Raw genomic sequence first — 17,982 nt, forward strand, 5'->3', positions numbered from 1 at the left:
AATTCCCCACTCCTCCACATGAGTGGAGGATTCTTATCTGGTGAACCAGATTTGCTTCTCAATATAAAGAATGAGCCAGAGACGGTATGGATGTTAGAAGGAAAATTTGTCTGGCTCAAAAAAAACCCCAGCAGTAAAACTATCATCTTTAATAGAAATGATTAAAAAGTACTATATCAAATAGCCTAAATATCAACAATAGAAAATCTATATATATAAATGCGAAATACCACTCACTGACTGATTCATCGACAGAACTGAAAAACCACCAAAGCCACACACATGAAATTTGGCACACCTGTTCCTTACGTACTCCAGGTGCTCACTAAGAAAGGATTTCCCAAAATATTCACTTCCACTCAGTTTATTACCCATTTACTGTTTTCACTGTTCATCTCTGGCCATCTGTGCGAACATTCTAAGGGCAAACCAGCCCCTCAGTCCACAGACATGCTGCACGAACATTCTAAGGGTGACAGTTCAACACCACCAGCTTCATGTCCTTCACCAACTGCACTCTACCACCGCCCTCCACAACGCACGTGAACCTATTTGAAAACAAACCCATCAGTCCACAGATAGGCTGTGAGGAAATATGCTGCATGTCACTCCAAAGTTTACGAACAGGCTATAAAGAAGTATGCTGAATGTCACCCCGAAATTCAGAGAGCCTGTGATGAAGTATGCGTAGCGAAGCACGGGTGCCCTGCTAAGTAATGCAATATTTGGATAACATATAACAAAAAGAAAAGGGATCCCAGAATATTCACGAAAGATGATGAGTCTCTTTATAAATAATATCCCTTCAGTGAAAATCCTTGCAAATCAGTAGTAAGCATCAAGCAGACCTCCAGTAATTAAGTCAACTGAGATTAAATGAATGCTTGTTCTTCATCAAAAATATCTGATTATACAAATAGTATGCTGCTTGTTACTCTGATGATAGAGACTTGAAGTACTCCAGATCTCACCTGGATATCATATCAAGAGATAAACTGGTCATGCATAAGTATGAGCAAATATCAAAAATTGGAAGTATTCCAATTGCCAGATGTTCAGCTGGATTCCACATCAGGAGATAATATGGCCACATGTAAACATCAAATAGTATAGTGCTAACCTGGGTAAGCTAAAAACTTTCAACATTAGTCTTCTACGGTGGTGTAGTGGTTAAAAGCAGGTGCATTCTAGTCTGGAGGAACCGGGTTTGATTCCCCGCTCTGCCGCTTGAGCTGTGGAGGCTTAACTGGGGAATTCAGATTAGCCTGTACACTCCAACACACACTAGCTGGGTGACCCTGGGCTAGTCACAGTTCTCTCCAAACTCTCTCAGTTCCACCTGCCTCACAAGGGGAGAGGAAGGGAAAGTAGTTCGCAAGCCCCTTTGAGTCTCCTTAAAGGAGAGAAAGGCAGGGTTTAAACCCAAACTACTACTTCTTCAAGATCACCTCGTGTGTAATCAAAGAATTTTGGCAAGGGTGTTCGACGCAAATTTCCCAGCTCATCTGCAGTGGAGTGGGGCTAAGTTTTATTTTGTGTCTTAGCACAGCAGCCAATGTAAAACTGTGTGGGTGTGTCACTTCTATAGCACGCACACACCTTGCCACAAAAGCAGGGTGTAAAAATCCACAGAAACTACCAGTCAAAATCTCCCCCATCCCCTTCTCTGTCCCTCAAGTCAGAAAATATTAACCCTGGATACTCGGTCAACTCAGTTTCTTCAAACTGATTTGCAAAACACATCTCACCCACCTCAAATAAATACACCCCTCCCACTTTTATAAGGCAAGTTTATGCATTCAGGCCTCCACTCAAGTTTCTAGCCCTCATGTGGCCAAAACAATTTACTGTGTTGCATTTGTGGCAACGAATCATCTCATGGAATAGCAGCTGTATTCCTGCTTGAGAATAAAATGAGAGAAGAGGGAAGTGGTACAATAGACAGACAGCAAATCACCCATGCTGTTGGATAAGTGAGGGGTGCGGAGAGGTAAAGGACAATGACTTTCTGGCTTGGCAAATCAAGGTGCGTAAACAGGAAATTGATTCCAAGAGGGAGATAGCAGGGAAGAGAACAATTAATTCCAGCAGAGGGAGAGAAGAAACATTGAATCCGCTTAGAGAACAAATTTGAAGTGTTCTTCTAAGAGCAATGTGTTCGAAAGAAGCCAGAATCCTGAGAAGCAGCCATTGATTCCTGGGAAGGAGAGCAGTAAGGATTGTTTTCCCCTTTTGAAACCAGGAGTGTAAGTGAAAGGTGGGGGGAGCATCCACAGCATTTGTGAGAGAGACCAGCTGTGTGCATGTATGCACACACAATGCATCTCATGCTCAGAAGCCCAAGACAACCGAATAACCCAAAGCCAAGGAACCAAATAACCCAATGCCAAGGAACCAAATCACCCAAAGCCAAGGAACCGAATAACGCAAAGGCAAGGAACTGCGAACATATATTTCACAGCTTTGCTTGCATTTGATCTGAGAACTGTCACTCCTGGACAGGTGGGTTGCCAAAGTCAAGGTGCAAAATTCAATCAGATGGCTTTGTACGATTACGTCACCATCTCATACACAGCATAACCCCCCACTGGTAGATTCAGTCATGTGGCTAGTACAGAGAAAAAAGACATCACTGGCAGCAGTCAGGGGAAACACACTCTGAAAACCCGCACACTCTTTTTACAGGACGTTCCTGTTTTGGCTGTTGTGCATTTTCTAGGCCAGCGGTGGCAAACCTATGGCACGCGTGCCAGAGGTGGCACTCAGAGCCTTCTTTGTGGGCACGTGCGCCATCGCCCCAGTTTGGGCACTTGGCAATGGCATAGCGCCAAGGGGCCAAGGGGTGCACAATACACTGGTGAGGGCACTCTGGAGGCGTGGCAGAGGTGTTTTGGGGTGTTCCTGGCACGTTCCAGGGCAGGGTGGGGGCACAGGGCGCATGCGTGCCCCGAACGCAGTTTCCCCTTGCTCTGCCCTGGCACTCAATCTCTAAAAGGTTCGCCATCTCTGTTCTAGGCTGTGTGGCCGTGGTCTAGCAGTCCGGCAGTCCTCGGAGGCATGTCACAATGAGATGCATTTCTCTACATAGCACACATCTGACCTTGACATGCCTCTGAAGATCCCAACCATAAATGCAGGCGAAATGATCAGAGCAAAAACTACCACATAGCAAATGAAGGCCTGGGAGGCCAGGCGAGTCCTTAAGGGCTCCTGGCCTGGCCCTTCCTTGATTACATCATGATGCTGCATCACGTCATCACCCCTTCACCTGCCCACAACAAGCATGGACGACACCTGCCTTGCCCTGCCCTACTAAGGGCAGGCACAGCGAGGTCTGTTCGCTGGGCCGTCCCCCAGCCGGTAATGGCAGCTGCGTTAAATTGCAGCCGCTTTTTCTCTCCATGGCACTTGTCTGACAATGAAATGCCTCTGAAGATGCCAACCATAAATGCAGGTGAAACAGTGGGAGCAAAACCAACCAGACCATGGCCACACAGACCAGAAAATCCACAACTGCCAGTGGATTAAAAGTCCTTGATGATAAATTTCAACCCTTCCAAAATTGTCACTTTCCACCCCAGAACCCAAACTGGACAACATATGAAACAACAATAATGCAACATGGCTCAATAATCTTCAGGAACATTCACCCCAAAGGCATTGTAGGAGGTCTGAGCACAACAATCTCTGGGGGCTCCTCCATTTCCAGCATGCCTTCCAGACAGGAATGTCAGCCTCCAGGTGGGAACTGGGGATCCCCTGGAACAGTGGTTCTCAACCTTCCTAATGACGCAACCCTTTAATACAGTTCCTCATGTTGTGGTGACCCCCAACCCTAACATTTATCCATTTTACAGATGGAGAACACTGATGCAGAGAGTCTTAGGCAACCTCTGTGAAAGGGTCATTCGACCCCCAGGTTGAGAACCACTGCCCTGGAATTACAGTTCATCTCCTGAGTACAAACATCCGTTCCCCTGGGGAAAATGGGTGTTTTGGCGGGTGGAATCTATGACCTTGTATCCCACTGTGGTCCTTGTCCTCCCTAGGCTCCATCCTCAAATCTCCAGGAGTTTCCCAACCTGGATTTGGGAACCCCACACCCCCATCTTCCCCCGATGGCTGTGGGGAGACCCAGTAGCCCTATGTCCAGCTTGGCACTACCCTAACAACAGCCTCCATCATGAAGCATCAATGCCCCCCCCCCCCCGGCCCATCTTGCCCACCTGCTTAACCAGACAATAATGAAGAGCACAAGCTGTCAGCCGTGCGCCGGAGGCAGAAAAGGCCCCCAAAAGCCAGCCTTGCCCCTTGTGTTCGTCGAGTGTTAATGAGCGGAACAGTTCCAGGCAGCAGGGGGAGGCTGAGCCGCTGCTCTTTCCTTCCCCCCAGCAGTGTCCCTGTGAACCCCAGGGCCGAAAGGGAACCTTCCACCGGCCCCCCAAGGACTGTTAATGAGGAATCGCTCATTAGCGCCACAATCAAAGTCACCTGGGTTATTAAGACAACTAAATCTGCCAGCTGCCCAGCAGGAAAGAGCAATCGAATGCTGCCTCATTCCATACCTTCCAGGGTTCTTTGATTTTCTCTTTCCCTTCACCATTTTCCCTTCTTGCTAACCCTTCGCTCATCCTCCCTACTCTTCTGCCATTCCACCCTCCTGACAGCCCCCCTGTGACAAGAATGACCTTTCCGGAAAGGCAACTGCGGGACTCAGAGGAGCGGAGTTACTCACATGTAGCGCAAGTGGGGGTTCTTATCAAATGCTCGCGGCTGGATACTCCGCAGGCCCGTGTTCTTGATTGTCCTGTGAATAGATGGAAAGGGACAAGAGAAAGAGGGTCAGAGAGGGCTTCGGCATTCCAGATCTCCTTGCAGCAAACCCAAGGAGATGGTTGGGAAAACACTGGGCCGAGCCGAAATCCAAAATGGCTCCAGCTCTGGAAAACAGGGGGAGAAAAGATGGATGGAAACCAAAACGGCAAGCCAAGTGAGGCAGCTCAGGAAAATGGGGAAAGCAAGGAGTGAGAAGACTCATTTAAGTAGTTTCAGGTGGATACGCTTGTTGGCCTGTAGTGGAAGAGAAAGACTGAGGTTCAGCAAGACCTTCAAAGACCGACAAGATTTCCAGGGTATCAGCTTTCAAGAGTCAAACGCTCCCTTTGTTAGACACAAGTAGGAATGGAGAATCCTGAAACATCCTGGCTGGGATATAAGAAGAAGTGTTTGGATTTATATCCCCCTTTCTCTCCTGTAAGGAGACTCAAAGGGGCTTACAATCTCCTTTCCCTCCCCCCTCACAACAAACACCCAGTGATGTGGGTGGGGCTGAGAGAGCTCCAAAGAACTGTGACGAGCCCAAGGTCACCCAGCTGGAATGTATTGCACAGGCTAATCTAGTTCCCCAGATAAGCCTACACAGCTCAAGTGGAAGAGCGGGGAATCAAACACAGTTCTCTAGATTAGAGTGCTGTGCACCTGCTCTAAGGAGCAGCAGTGGCGTAGGAGGTTAAGAGCTCGTGTATCTAATCTGGAGGAACTGGGTTTGATTCCCAGCTCTGCTGCCTGAGCTGTGGAGGCCTATCTGGGGAATTCAGATTAACCTGTACACTCCCACACATGCCAGCTGCGTGACCTTGGGCTAGTCACAGCTTCTTGGAGCTCTCTCAGCCCCACCTACCTCACAGGGTGTTTGTTGTGAGGGGGGAAGGGAAAGGAGATTGTAAGCCCCTTTGAGTCTCCTGCAGGAGAGAAAGGGGGGATATAAATCCAAACTCCTCCTCCTCCTCCTCTTAACCACTACGCCACTGCTGTTGCAGTGTTGCAGATGATATGATGGGGCTGTCTATGATGCTCTCAGAATTTGCACTGATCTCTATGGTCATTACTACCAAGATTGGGGAGATTCCCAGCACTTGGGGCTGTCTGTAGGGAAGCCTAGACACCAGGAGGCGCCCCGCCCGGTGAGCACATTCCTGGCCGGGAGTCCCCTCTCAGTTCGACATCCCGAGCTCACGGGTTGTTCACATGCCCACCCTCTCCTCTGGGCTAATGTGTATTCGGGCAGAAACTGCTGACTCGCAGACTCTCTGGCTCCTGCAAGTACATGCCTTCGCTAACCACGGTGGCGCAACCTTTGCCTGTAACCCCCCACTGGTCCCATTGTCTTTTACCCTGACAAGCTTAATAATAAAAGGTGAAGGGAGAAGGTGCTCAAAAAGGACGCTGGACACCTCTCCCCCGCTGGACCTGCAACCCGTGTCTGTCGTCCTTCAACTGTCAGCAACTTTTCTATTCTCTAGGCTCCACCCTCCCTTCCCCCACAATTCTCCTGGAGTTTGCCCACAGGGCTGGAAACCTTTGGCGTATATGGTTAGCAATGATAGAGAACAGGGAGAAAAACTCAAGCTGAATAAGGGGTGATTGCCCAGTGTCCATGTCTAAGCCTTCTGCTCAACATGTCATAAGGTCGTTGACTTTTCAGCCAGGTTCTGTTTAATAACAGTGAGATCTCTAGTTCTTAGCAAGTGCTTGCATTTAGCCCATTGCCATGAAAAGACAGCAGATTGAGCTGCTGTTAAACAGCGCAAGAGGAGGCCCGGCCCTGGTTGTGGTCAGTGGCAACTTCTGCTGGCTGGAAAGTCCCTGTAAGTCTTGACTAGCACAGCCATGCGACATACTCACAGTCTCCGGAGTCCTGTGTACAGCTCCATCTCGACAGCATGCAGCGTTTGCAAATTCCTCCAGTTTTCTATGTGTCTGTAGTGAAAACAGAAAGGAGGTTTTAGCACAAACCCGACTAAACACAGATGGCTCACTGTTAAACGGGGGCAGAAGGCAAACATGTCAGAGGTAGGGCTTAACCTTGCTCCTAGCCTGTTTAGGAGCCAAATGGGACATCAGGCCCAGCATACTGAAGATATGCAAGAAAGGAAAGTGATGGCAAACAAGAGAATTTGCTGACCGACTCTTGATAGGTAATGTCGGCAGTAATCTTCCTTCCTTGTTGGTCGTCCTTTCTTCCTCATTTAAATATTTATTAGTACTTAAAGGTTTGCATCACAAAGGGCATGAAAATAACCACAGATATATTAAACACGTTTTCCATAAGGACTCCCAGTTCCGCCTGCGCTATCAACACCAGAAAGCATATCACCACTCGCTCTTTAACAACATAGGTAAAATCGGTTCTTTGAAGTTATAAAAGTCACACTTTTCTCTATTGGGTGTGATTGTAACAATCACTGACCTTCAAAACAGTCAAATTTATTTGTTTCTGTTCTAGTCAAATAATCTAGTCAAACCCTTTCTGCGCAGACACTTTAAAAAGTTTTGAGGAAGGAAATAAAACGGATGAGTTCTGCATAGTTTTTACCCGAAAATGTTTTATTTCCAGCCTCAAACTGTTTTAAATGCATTCTCATGATTAGTGAGTATTTTGCTGAAATGTTTTTTAAAAGTTTTGACAAGCTGTGTAATGCCTTTTAGACATTTCCTATGCCTCTCTGCAGTCCCCAGACTTCCTTCTTGATATCATTGTCTGGACTCGCTCCATTCCATCTCATCTGTTCATTTTCATCAGTTTTAGAGTTTTTTTTTAGTGGGGGGAATCTATGAAGCACTGCTTACATGAGCTATGGTGAATTGCAGCACAAAGCACTGAATCCACAATTTTTAAACACCAAAAAAATCACAAAATGGTGGCTAGGAAGCATTACAAGGGGGTGAGTGCAGACAAATGGGGGGGGGGGTTTGAAAACATTTTGCAAACATTTTCAGTGACTTGTCTGGAACGGGCCTATCAAAAGTCTCCAACTATCCAAAAACTTAACTTAACAAAGTTCTGCCACAGGAGGTAGTGATGGCCACTAACCTGAATAGCTTTAAAAGGGGATTGGACAGATTTATGGAGAGGTCGATCTATGGCTACCAATCTTGATCCTCTTTGATCTGAGATTGCAAATGTCTTAGCAGACCAGGTGCTCGGGAGCAGCAGCAGCAGCAGAAGGCCATTGCTTTCACCTCCTGCATGTGAGCTCCCAAAGGCACCTGGTGGGCCACTGATGGACTCTGGTCTGATCCAGCAGGCTCTTTCTTATGTTCTTATGTGGGTGAGGCATTGTTAAACTGCCATCTGTGTAGCTGTCCTTTATTAGAATGTTTTAACTAATTTAACTAACTAAATTTCAAGTTTCCCTGTAAACCATTAATCCAGGTCAAGAAGGCATCAAAATTAAAGGGCGCTTCAAAAAATAAAAATAAGGTTGTCTGTGTTCCGTTTGTAAAACAGCAAAGTCCCATAAAAAGGATTGGAATGGGCATTCAGAATGTACATCTGACCAAACTTGTCCATGTATAAATAACCAGATAAGCCTCCACAGCTCAAGTGGCAGAGCAAAGAATCAAACCCACTTCTCCAGATTAGAGTGCACCTGCTCTTAACCACTACACCACTATGACTAGTCTTTTCTCTGAAATGCACCTCCTTTTGGATTTCTGCACTTCAAAGGCAGTTAACCAGCCCTGCTGGATCAGGCCAGTAGTTTACATTGTCTAGCATCCCATCTCAGCCCATTACTCTAGATGGCCAAAAAACAGTCCTCCCACATGCCCCACCCCTTGCAGCTTGGCATGGGGAGATACCTGTAAAGGATTCAATGGTGTTGATGGTGAAGTAACCTTGAGTGCATTCCACAGCCCGGGCGATGGGCCAGCTTCTTCGGCGGAGACCTTATCTCTGCGCGGGAGATGAGGACTCCGTTCCCATGGGAAGCAGGAAGGGGGGATGGGGTGAATGGTGTTATAACCTGTGCTTCTGGCGGGAAGTGTCATTCCTGCCACTGCGTGTACTTGAGCTTTCTAAGATGTCTTAATAAACGGACTTTTACACTCAAAAAGCCTTTTATTTCTGCTTCTATGGAATTCCTTACATTGTGGCAGGAATCCTAATACATCTATATTCCTAGTGCAGTGGACCTCAAAAGTCTTGACATGGAGAGGTTGAATAGCCATCAAGGATGGGTGCGGTAGCCCCCAAAGAGGGCTCCGACCTTTCCCTTCTGGATCTAGAGCAACCGGCAGGAGAACGGGCCTCGGCTGGTGGTTTCTTTCCCCGCCCCCGTATCAGCACGAAGCTCCCTCCTTTACTCCGCTGGAACGAGGGACGTGACGCATCACCATGGGGACTTCCATGAGCCGCTTGGGGCGCTGTCTATAGATCGAGCGCCTGTGGATCGCATCTCTACCAAGCTGTGGTGTGGATTACAAACCCCAGATGCAACCTGTCATGGAGGGAGACGCGGGCCTGACTACCTTTCATGCGGCAACCTAGGAATCCATTGAACGGTTCCTGGACTCAGATTTTGCGGATGTTCTAAGGAACCACCGTAGTACAAAGCACTGGGGTCTGGCCCAAATAGACACCGGGACCAAAACCGGAATTGGGAGGGGTATCCGTACCGCTTCCCACCGGACCCCCCGAATCCCGGGCCAGCGACGGCACCGGAGGTGCCGCGGGGGGCCACCGGTGGCTACGGCGCGGCTACGGTAGTCTCGGGATGTCTCGCTTCCAGACGTATCGAAGAGTCCGGCGAAAGCTTGCACTCCCAGCCGGATCTGTTCCCTCTCCCATCGAAGGAGACTTGGGATGAGGAAGTGGGGCGACTCAAGTGTAGATGCCCGCGCGAAGCATGGACCCGTGGAACGCTGGGGCTATGGGAGGAGGAACGGGCAACAAAGGTGCAGCAAGAGCGCTAAAACCTGCAGAGGGACCGGGAAACGGGCAACGCAAAGAAGTCCAGGGCTCGAAGTTGGATCGTACCAAAGACGCGCTCCAAAGACACAATATGCCCAGAATCTGTCAGTCCATGATAAAGTTCTGGAACACTCCAGACTGGATTTACAACGGCAACGCGAAAGCGTTCAGGCCCTGCGCTCCACGCAAAGTGAGCTCACCGAAGCCCTTAAACGGGACGACCTCCCTAAATTGGAACGAGAAAAAGCTGCTTTGCATGCTAATTCAGGATGCTTTAACCCGCTAAGGAGAGGGAGCTGGTCATGCTGGAGAGGGAGCTAAGGAGTGCAGCAGACCAGGCAGCCCCTAAGTTGGAGTCTATGTTGTTACCTCGATCAACGCCGGGTGCCAGGGGGGCCAATGCACCTGGGTCCTGCCACCCAAACGCTAGCGGCACCGCCAGCGCCTCCGACTCCGGCTCTGCACAGTACAGGCTGCCTGCCCAACCTGCTCAACCCGCTAAACCACTTGCCCCAGCAGGCTTTCAAGAGCCGTTGAACGGGGCTACCATCGGCCCCTATACTCAGCCCGCTTTGATGGGACCGCTTCCAAACTTCCCTACTTCATTTTGCAACCCAATGCCCACTTGGAAGACTACGATGATTTATAAATTGCCCGATGCTTAAAAAATACGGGACATTGGCTCAGTCCTGGATGGGGCAGTAGCCGATTGGTTCGTGGACTCTTTTGGATTTGCAGGATGAAGACTTCTCGCACGGTGCCCGTGATTCCTCCAAGCCTCCAGAGCTGCGCTTCCAAGATCCAGGCGCCGAGAATGAAGCTATCCGTACTCATCAAAACTATCCAGTAAGGTAACCGCCTCAAGCAGAATTTGCACGCAGAATTTCGCGGCGGGCGGTTGCTCGACTTCCTCCGGAGTGGTTTCGAACGCATGAAATGCGAATACTTCTCGGATGCTGTGGACGGTAAGTTGCGCGGAAACGGTGTTTTTAATTCGGGTTCCTCGCATCATTGCAGATTGGATCCAGTTGGGGTCCCAAGCGGCGCCTCGCTTAGCCACGCTCGTGCCGGGAGGCCGCCCACGCCCAAACTCCTCGCCACGGTGTGCCTGGCTGCCAAGCCCAGCCGCCTCTACCGAAACCAATTCTCTGAACGCCGTCGCCGACTGGGATTGCCTCTTTACTCGCGGAGGCTGTGGCCATCTAGCCGCCAACTGTCCCAAGAAACAAAAACTAACCGCTTCCAGCTCCGCCAAGCACTCCATCTGCCAAGCCACCACGTTAGGTTGGGGCCGGGCCCGACGGGCTCGCCCAAAGCGGTCATCGAAGGCTATGCCCAGAGGGAAGGGGGGGGAAGCAGCCGTTTGCCTTTCATCAGCCCCCACGGGACATGGGCCCGACTCCTGACGCTGTGAGTGAAGGCAGCGCTCCTATTACTGTCCAAGCATTTCTGGCCAACCCCGCTAAACACACTCGCATTATAGCCTCGGGCTCCTTGTGGATTCTGGCTGCTCCCACTGCTTAATGCGTCTCCAGGTGTGAGAGGAGCTAGGTCTGGACCAAATTCCCCTGGCTAAGCCCCATACCATTCACCCAAATGGTTAGCAACCCCCTCAAACTCAAGGACCGGCCTAGTACAAAACACAGCCGGCTCCTCCTCCTGTTTCGCCGATCATTGGGAGAAAATTATTAGTTTTATTTTGGCGCCAGTGGCCAAACATCCTATAGTTTTGGGTGCATGCTTTGGTTATTGTTACATGAACCAAAGTTCATTTGGAAAGAACGGATCTTAGAATTCACTGACCCTCCCTCATGTGAACACATGAATTGGGGGGAAAACCCAACTTCTCCTGGGACACCTCCCTCTCTGGCTTCTTCAAATGCGATTGTTCTCGACTCTATTTTGCATCCCACTCCAAGGGATTATGATTCTAGCCAGAGTTTTTCAGGAGTAAAGAATGTATCAGTTGCCAAATTCTGGGCTAGAGACACTGACTGCAAAATTGTTATACAAACTAGGGCGAATCTCACTCCAAAGGTGAGAATCTACCGCATGAGTCCCACCGAGGGAGAAGGAGCTGCGTGCTCTCTTGGACAAGAACCTTGCTCTCATGGGTTCATACGCAAGGGCCACCAAACACAATGACACGCTTTGCCCCCGCTTTTGTTTGTGAAAAAGAAAGATGGGTCTCTACTGCCTTTGCACAGATTATCGAGGTCTCAATGCTGTCTCCCTGTCCAATAAATATCCTTTTGCCTTTTGATCAAGGACCTTTTAGATGCACTCCGCAAAGGGCGCATTTTCACTAAACTGGACTTCTGAGAGAAGCTTACTACAGAGTCAGAATTGCTGAAGGCTGGTGAACACTGGACTGCGTTTGCAACACAAAGCTCGGACAGCTTGAATAATTTTACAATGCCATTCGGGTTAAGTAGGGCCCCCGGGGCTTTTGTATGGCCCCTCTATTAACGAAGTGTTCTCCATGATTTATTGCACAAGGGAGTTGGTGGGTATACTTAGATGACGCTTTTAATTCTACTCTCAAACCATAGAAGAGCATGAAACATTGGTTCGGGAAGTATTGAAACGCTTGCCTCGACAACTCTCGCTAAAACTCTCCAAAATGCTGTTACACCAGACCTCCATTGACTATTTGGGTTACCGGATCTCGCCCGAGTGGGTTTGAAAATGGACTCCTGTTAAAATTGACGCAGTCCTCCATTGGTCTGCCCCTACCAAATCGCGAAGGGAACTCCCAATCTTTCTTTGGTTTTGCTTAATTTCTATCTGCGGGACTTTATACCCCACTTCGCTGAACTAACTCTCCCTCTCACAGACCTCCTTACGCATCTAAGGGTAAAGATCCACTGTCCGCCAAGCCCGGGGCCCCCCTTTCCTGGTCTGAGTGAGTGTCAAACAGCTCTTCAACTCTTTAAAGTCTGGCGCTTACCAATTTAACCTATCCTAAAGCACCCTGGACCCAGGATCTCAAGTTTGTGGTTCACGTGGGATGCCTCTTTGACAAAGCACTTGGGGCAGCCTCTGTTGCAGAAAAAAAATAAAGATGGTAGGCTGGTTCCTCGCGGTGCTTATTTGTTCAAGAAATTCTCTGGTGCTGAACCTAACTGGACTGTGGGAGATAAGGAGACTGTGGCTACCAAAGTAGCACTCTCTACTTATGGCGACATTGGCTGGAGGGGGCTAAACACCCCTTTCAAGTTTTCTGGTCGGATCATAAAAACCTGGCAGCTCTTTCCACCCCCCTCAAGATGTCCGCAGAAACAACTCTCATAACCGATTTCTTTTCTCGCTTCTCTTTTACAGTCCATTTTTCCCCTGGGAAAACCACAACTGGCTGGACGCTCTCACAGCCTACCCGGGGAGGGGGGTGGAGCTGCCCACGAGACATCTCCACGCACTGTTCTTTCCCCCTCCCAGTTGGGGTTGGCTGTCACTCGATCTCAAACGATCACTCCTCCTCCACCCCCCATTCCTACTCTCGTCTCTCCTTTCTCTGCGGTAAGTCCAGGAGGCGGGGCTGCCACGCAGCCTCCAGCGGAAGAAAGTGACTCCCAATTATGCTTAAAGAATAGAGTTTGGCTGGAGGGGGGAATGTTGGCACGCGGCTCCCCCCCTCCAAGTAGCAGGTTCTTGAAGCTTGCTACCATGCCCGCTCGGCTGGACATTTTGGCTTTTTTGAAAAACTCTGCATTTAGCCCGCCTGCAGTTCCCAGGCGCCGCACGCGCAAAGACATTGAGGCATACATTAAGGGCTGCTCGGTTTGTGCAGAAGCCAAAACCATCCCGGGAAAGCCCCATGGGCTATTGAAACCTCTCCCTGTTGTGGGGAGAGAAGAGAAGAAGAAGAGTGTGGATTTATATCCCACCTCCTCTCCGGTAAGGAGACTCAAAGGGGCTTCCAATCTCCTCTACCCACCCCCCATACAACAAACTCCCTTTGAGGTGTGTGTGGTGGGGCTGAGAGATCTCCAAAGAATTGTGACTAGCCCTAAGTGACCTAGCTGGCATGTGTTGGAGTGCACAAGCTAATTTGGTTCACTAGATAAGCCTCTACAGCTCAAGTGGCAGAGCAGGGAATCAAACCCGGTTGTCCAGATTAGCGTGCATGCACCTGCTCTTAACCACTCCACCATGCTGATTCTCATTAGAGGAAGGGAAGGAGTTTGTAAGCCTCCTTGAGTCTTCTTACAGGACAAAAAGGTGGGGTACAAATCCAAACTCCTCTTCTTCTTAGCGCCATGCCTTGTCTGACATAAACTGCTGACTGATTCAGTTCTCAGACCAAACGGAGTTTCGAAATCAAAAGTGGTGACAGTGTGATCTTAAGCATCTCCACCTGATTTCTTTTGCAGAGAGTAATTCCAGATTCATAATATATTTAGCTTGTGCATGTGTATGTTCATACTTGGGGGGGGGGGGGTGGAAACCTACCATTTCATAATAAAATTTTATACTTCTAATAAAACACAGTAGCGTGGAAGTTATGGCATATTAAATTCCTGCTAGCCCTGCACAAGAGGGGAATTAATGCCCCATCCATCAACACCCCATCATGTCTTATTGCTTAAACAATGTTGTTGTTTAAAAGTGTGATGTTTACTTCCTAAACTCCCCCCACCTGAAAAAATCCCAAGACACACTGTTATCAAGTGGTACTTTTAGATAATGAAGAAGTAGAAGAAGAAGAGGAGGAGGAGGAGGAGTTTGGATCTATATTCCCCCCCCTTTCTCTCCAAGGGGCTTACAATCTCCATTCTCTTCTCCCCCCACAACAAACACCCTGTGAGGAAGGTGGGCCTGAGAGAGCTCCATAGAGCTGTGAGTAGCCCAAGGTCACCCAGCTGACATGTGTTGGAGTGCACAAGCTAATCTGGTCCCCCAGATAAACCTCCACAGCTCAAGTGGCAGAGTGAAGAATCTTCTCCAGATTAGAGTGCACCTGCTCTTAACCACTACACCACGCTGGCTCTCAGACTGTTTAAATGACTAGTCTTTTCTCTGAAATGCACCTCCTTTTGGATTTCTGCACTTCAAAGGCAGTTAACCAGCCCTGCTGGATCAGGCCAGTAGTTTACATTGTCTAGCATCCCATCTCAGCCCATTACTCTAGATGGCCAAAAAGCAGTCCTCCCACATGCCCCACCCCTTGCAGCTTGGCATGGGGAGATACCACTAGGACTGCCTCCCCCAGAGATGTCAGTGTCCAGGCGGGTACATATGGGGACAGGAATTTCTTTAGGCAGGCAGGGCCCAAACCCAATTGGGAGCCCGTGGAATTCCACTGAGATTACACCTTCCCTTACCCATCTGATTTATAAATTGGGGGAAGAGCTGGGACTGACTTGTGGTCAGTTCTGGTTGCCACATCTCAAAAAGAATATCGAAGAGATAGAAAAAGTGCAGAGAAGGGCAGTGAGGATGATTGAGGGACTGGAGCACCTTCCTTATGAGGGGAGGCTGCAGCGTTTGGGACTCTTTAGTTTGGAGAGTGAATCTGAGGGGGGTAAGGATTGAAGTCTATAAAATTACGCATGGGGTAGAAAATGTTGACAGAGAGAAATTTTTCTCTTTTTCTCACAATACTAAAACCAGGGAGCAGACATTGAAAATGCTGGGGGGAAGAATTAGAACTAATAAAAGGAAACATTTCTTCACGCAACACGTGACTGGTGTTTGGAATATGCTGCCACAGGAGGTGGTGATGGCCACTAACCTGGATAGCTTTAAAAGGGGCTTGGACAGATTTATGGAGGAGAAGTCAATCTATGGCTACCAATCTTGATCCTCCTTGATCTCAGATTGCAAATGCCTTAGCAGACCAGGTGCTCGGGAGCAGCAGCAGCAGAAGGCCATTGCTTTCATATCCTGCCTGTGAGCTTCCAGGTGGATAGAAGAGTCCTGTGGATAGAAGAGTCCTGGACTAGATGGACTCTGGTCTGATTCAGCAGGCTCTTTCTTATGTTCTTAAATCTGTTCAGCTCTGCCAATGCTAAAACTTCATCCACCATTTCTCAACAACTATCCTTGTTGACTGTGCTGAACAGATGCAATTTTATACAGTAATAATAATTACGGTTGCCAAATGCCAGATGGTACCTGGAAATCTCTTACTATTACAATTAAACTCCTGATAACCAAGATTGGTTCCCCTGGAGAAAATGGCTGCTTTGGAGGGTGAAGCATTATACATGGCTGAGGTTCTTGGTCTCCCCAAAGACTGTTCTCCTTAAGCCGCACCCCCCAAATATCCAAGTATTTCCTGACCCAGACCTGTCAATACTAGTAACAGGCAGTCTGGCTTGATGCTATCAGATCCCAGAAGCTATCCAGGGTTGTCCCTGAAGACCACCAAGAAAGTCCAGGCTCACTCTGCAGAGAAAGGAAAAGGCAAATCATCTCTGCTCATCTCTTGACTTGAAGACCCCCATGATGGGGTCACCAAACGATGGCTGAGACTCAACAGCACTTAACATACGCAGTGGCATGTAACATTTTATATAAGCCTTTCCGTATTCCATGTATTTTGTGCACTGCAATCCTTACAGCGATCCTATAAGAGAAGAAGCTTTATTCTGGAATACAGCAAAGAGATGATACCTAAAGGCCATGTAGGGAATTTATGGCAGGGGAGAGATTTGAGCCAGTGCCTTCCCTCAGTGCTATCAGCTTCCCAAAGCCCATCGTTTTATGGAAAGGTGATATTCAAAGCTCAACAGGCATGACAAAATTCTTCCTTACTAATGTAAGGGAATTTAAGGGTAGTCTAAAACGAAGCTAAGTAGAAGAGTTTGGATTTATACCCCACTTTTGTCAACTGTAAGGAGCCTCAAAGCGGCTTACAAACTCCTTCCCTTCCCCTCCCTACAACAGACCCCTTGTGAGGTAGGTGGGGCTGAGAGAGTTTGGAGAGGACTGTGACTAGCCCAAGGTCACCCAGATTAGAGTCTGCCACTCTTAACGACTATACCACACTGAAAAGTTTGGAGGTAGAGAGTCTTTTCTGTGGTGGCTCTTCACTTGGGGTCATTTTCTTAAGACAGTCCACTCAACAGCTGGTCTGATAAATTTACAGCATCAGGCGCACATCTTCAGGCATTTGCCCAAGCATTCTGTTAAATAGTTTTGTGCCGTCATTTTAATACTCAGGCCTTTTCCGCACATGCAGAATAATGCATTTTCAATCCACTTTCACAATTGTTTGCAAGTGGATTTTGCTATTCCGCACAGTAATATCCAGTTGCAAAGTGCATCGAAAGTGTATTATTCTGCGTGTGCAGAAGGAGCCACAGTAACTGTCTTTTGATTATTTTATCCTTTTTTTTGCAATTTCCTGCTTTTATTGAGAGAAAGCTGTGCATGTGTTGAACAGTCACCATCATCCACCCTGTTGATTTTTGCTCTGCTGTTTTCCAGTGTATCGATTTTTTTTAGTCATTTGCTATTTTTAAATGCCAAAACCACACATCGCAGCAGAAACGCGTCCAGCCCAGGGCTGCCAAATCAATTTCGGAGTAAAATTTAGCTTTTCAAAAATGGCCGCACAAGAGTCAGCAATCTTGTGTGCCCCCGTGCCTTTTAAAATGCCAGTGCAAATCCCTGGCGGCTATTCCAGCACATGAGAAGGCATGGGTGTTTAAAATTATTCTGTAACCCACCCAGAGCCCTTTGGGGATGGGGCGGGATATAAATCCAACAAAATAAAATAAGATGAATAAATGGGGGGCACACCCATTACCTAGTGCAGCTGCGGTACAGCAACTTTTAAATGGTTGTTGTGGGTTTTCCGGGCTGTGTTGCCGTGGTCTGGTAGATCTTGTTCCTAATGTTATGCCTGCATCTGTGGCTGGCATCTTCAGAGGTGTATCACAGACAGAAGTCTGTCACACGCTGTGTAACTTCCCTCTGTGTTACATCTCTGAAGATGCCAATACAGTGTGGCTGAAACGTCAGGAACAAGTTCTACCTGAACCGTAACCACCTGATCCAGAAAACCCACAACAATAGTTAGTCTCGGCCGTGAAAGCCTTCGACAATACAACTTTTAAATGGTTAAATTTTCCTCTAGGATTATGATTCTATTAACCTAGGCAGATTTTCCTATTAATCTAGACAGATAGGGAAAACGGGAGGGGATACATCACAGCTTGGCTCTTGAGTTCCTTTCTTATATGCCCTGTCAATCATCATTTTGAGGTCAGGAAGAAATG

The 17,982-nt window shown here is 48.2% G+C and overlaps 1 protein-coding gene across 1 annotated transcript in view; it reads right to left on the minus strand.

The window, feature by feature from the left end:
* LOC125424419 (NT-3 growth factor receptor-like) overlaps positions 1–17,982 on the minus strand; it is a 259,041-nt gene that overhangs the window by 137,677 nt on the left and 103,382 nt on the right. Inside the window, 2 exon segments of the mRNA XM_048481646.1 lie at positions 4,736–4,807; positions 6,685–6,759. Of these exon segments, the coding sequence (XP_048337603.1) occupies positions 4,736–4,807; positions 6,685–6,759 (147 nt within the window).

The sequence above is a fragment of the Sphaerodactylus townsendi genome, linkage group LG17, assembly GCF_021028975.2.
Source record: "Sphaerodactylus townsendi isolate TG3544 linkage group LG17, MPM_Stown_v2.3, whole genome shotgun sequence".
NCBI lineage: Eukaryota > Metazoa > Chordata > Lepidosauria > Squamata > Sphaerodactylidae > Sphaerodactylus > Sphaerodactylus townsendi.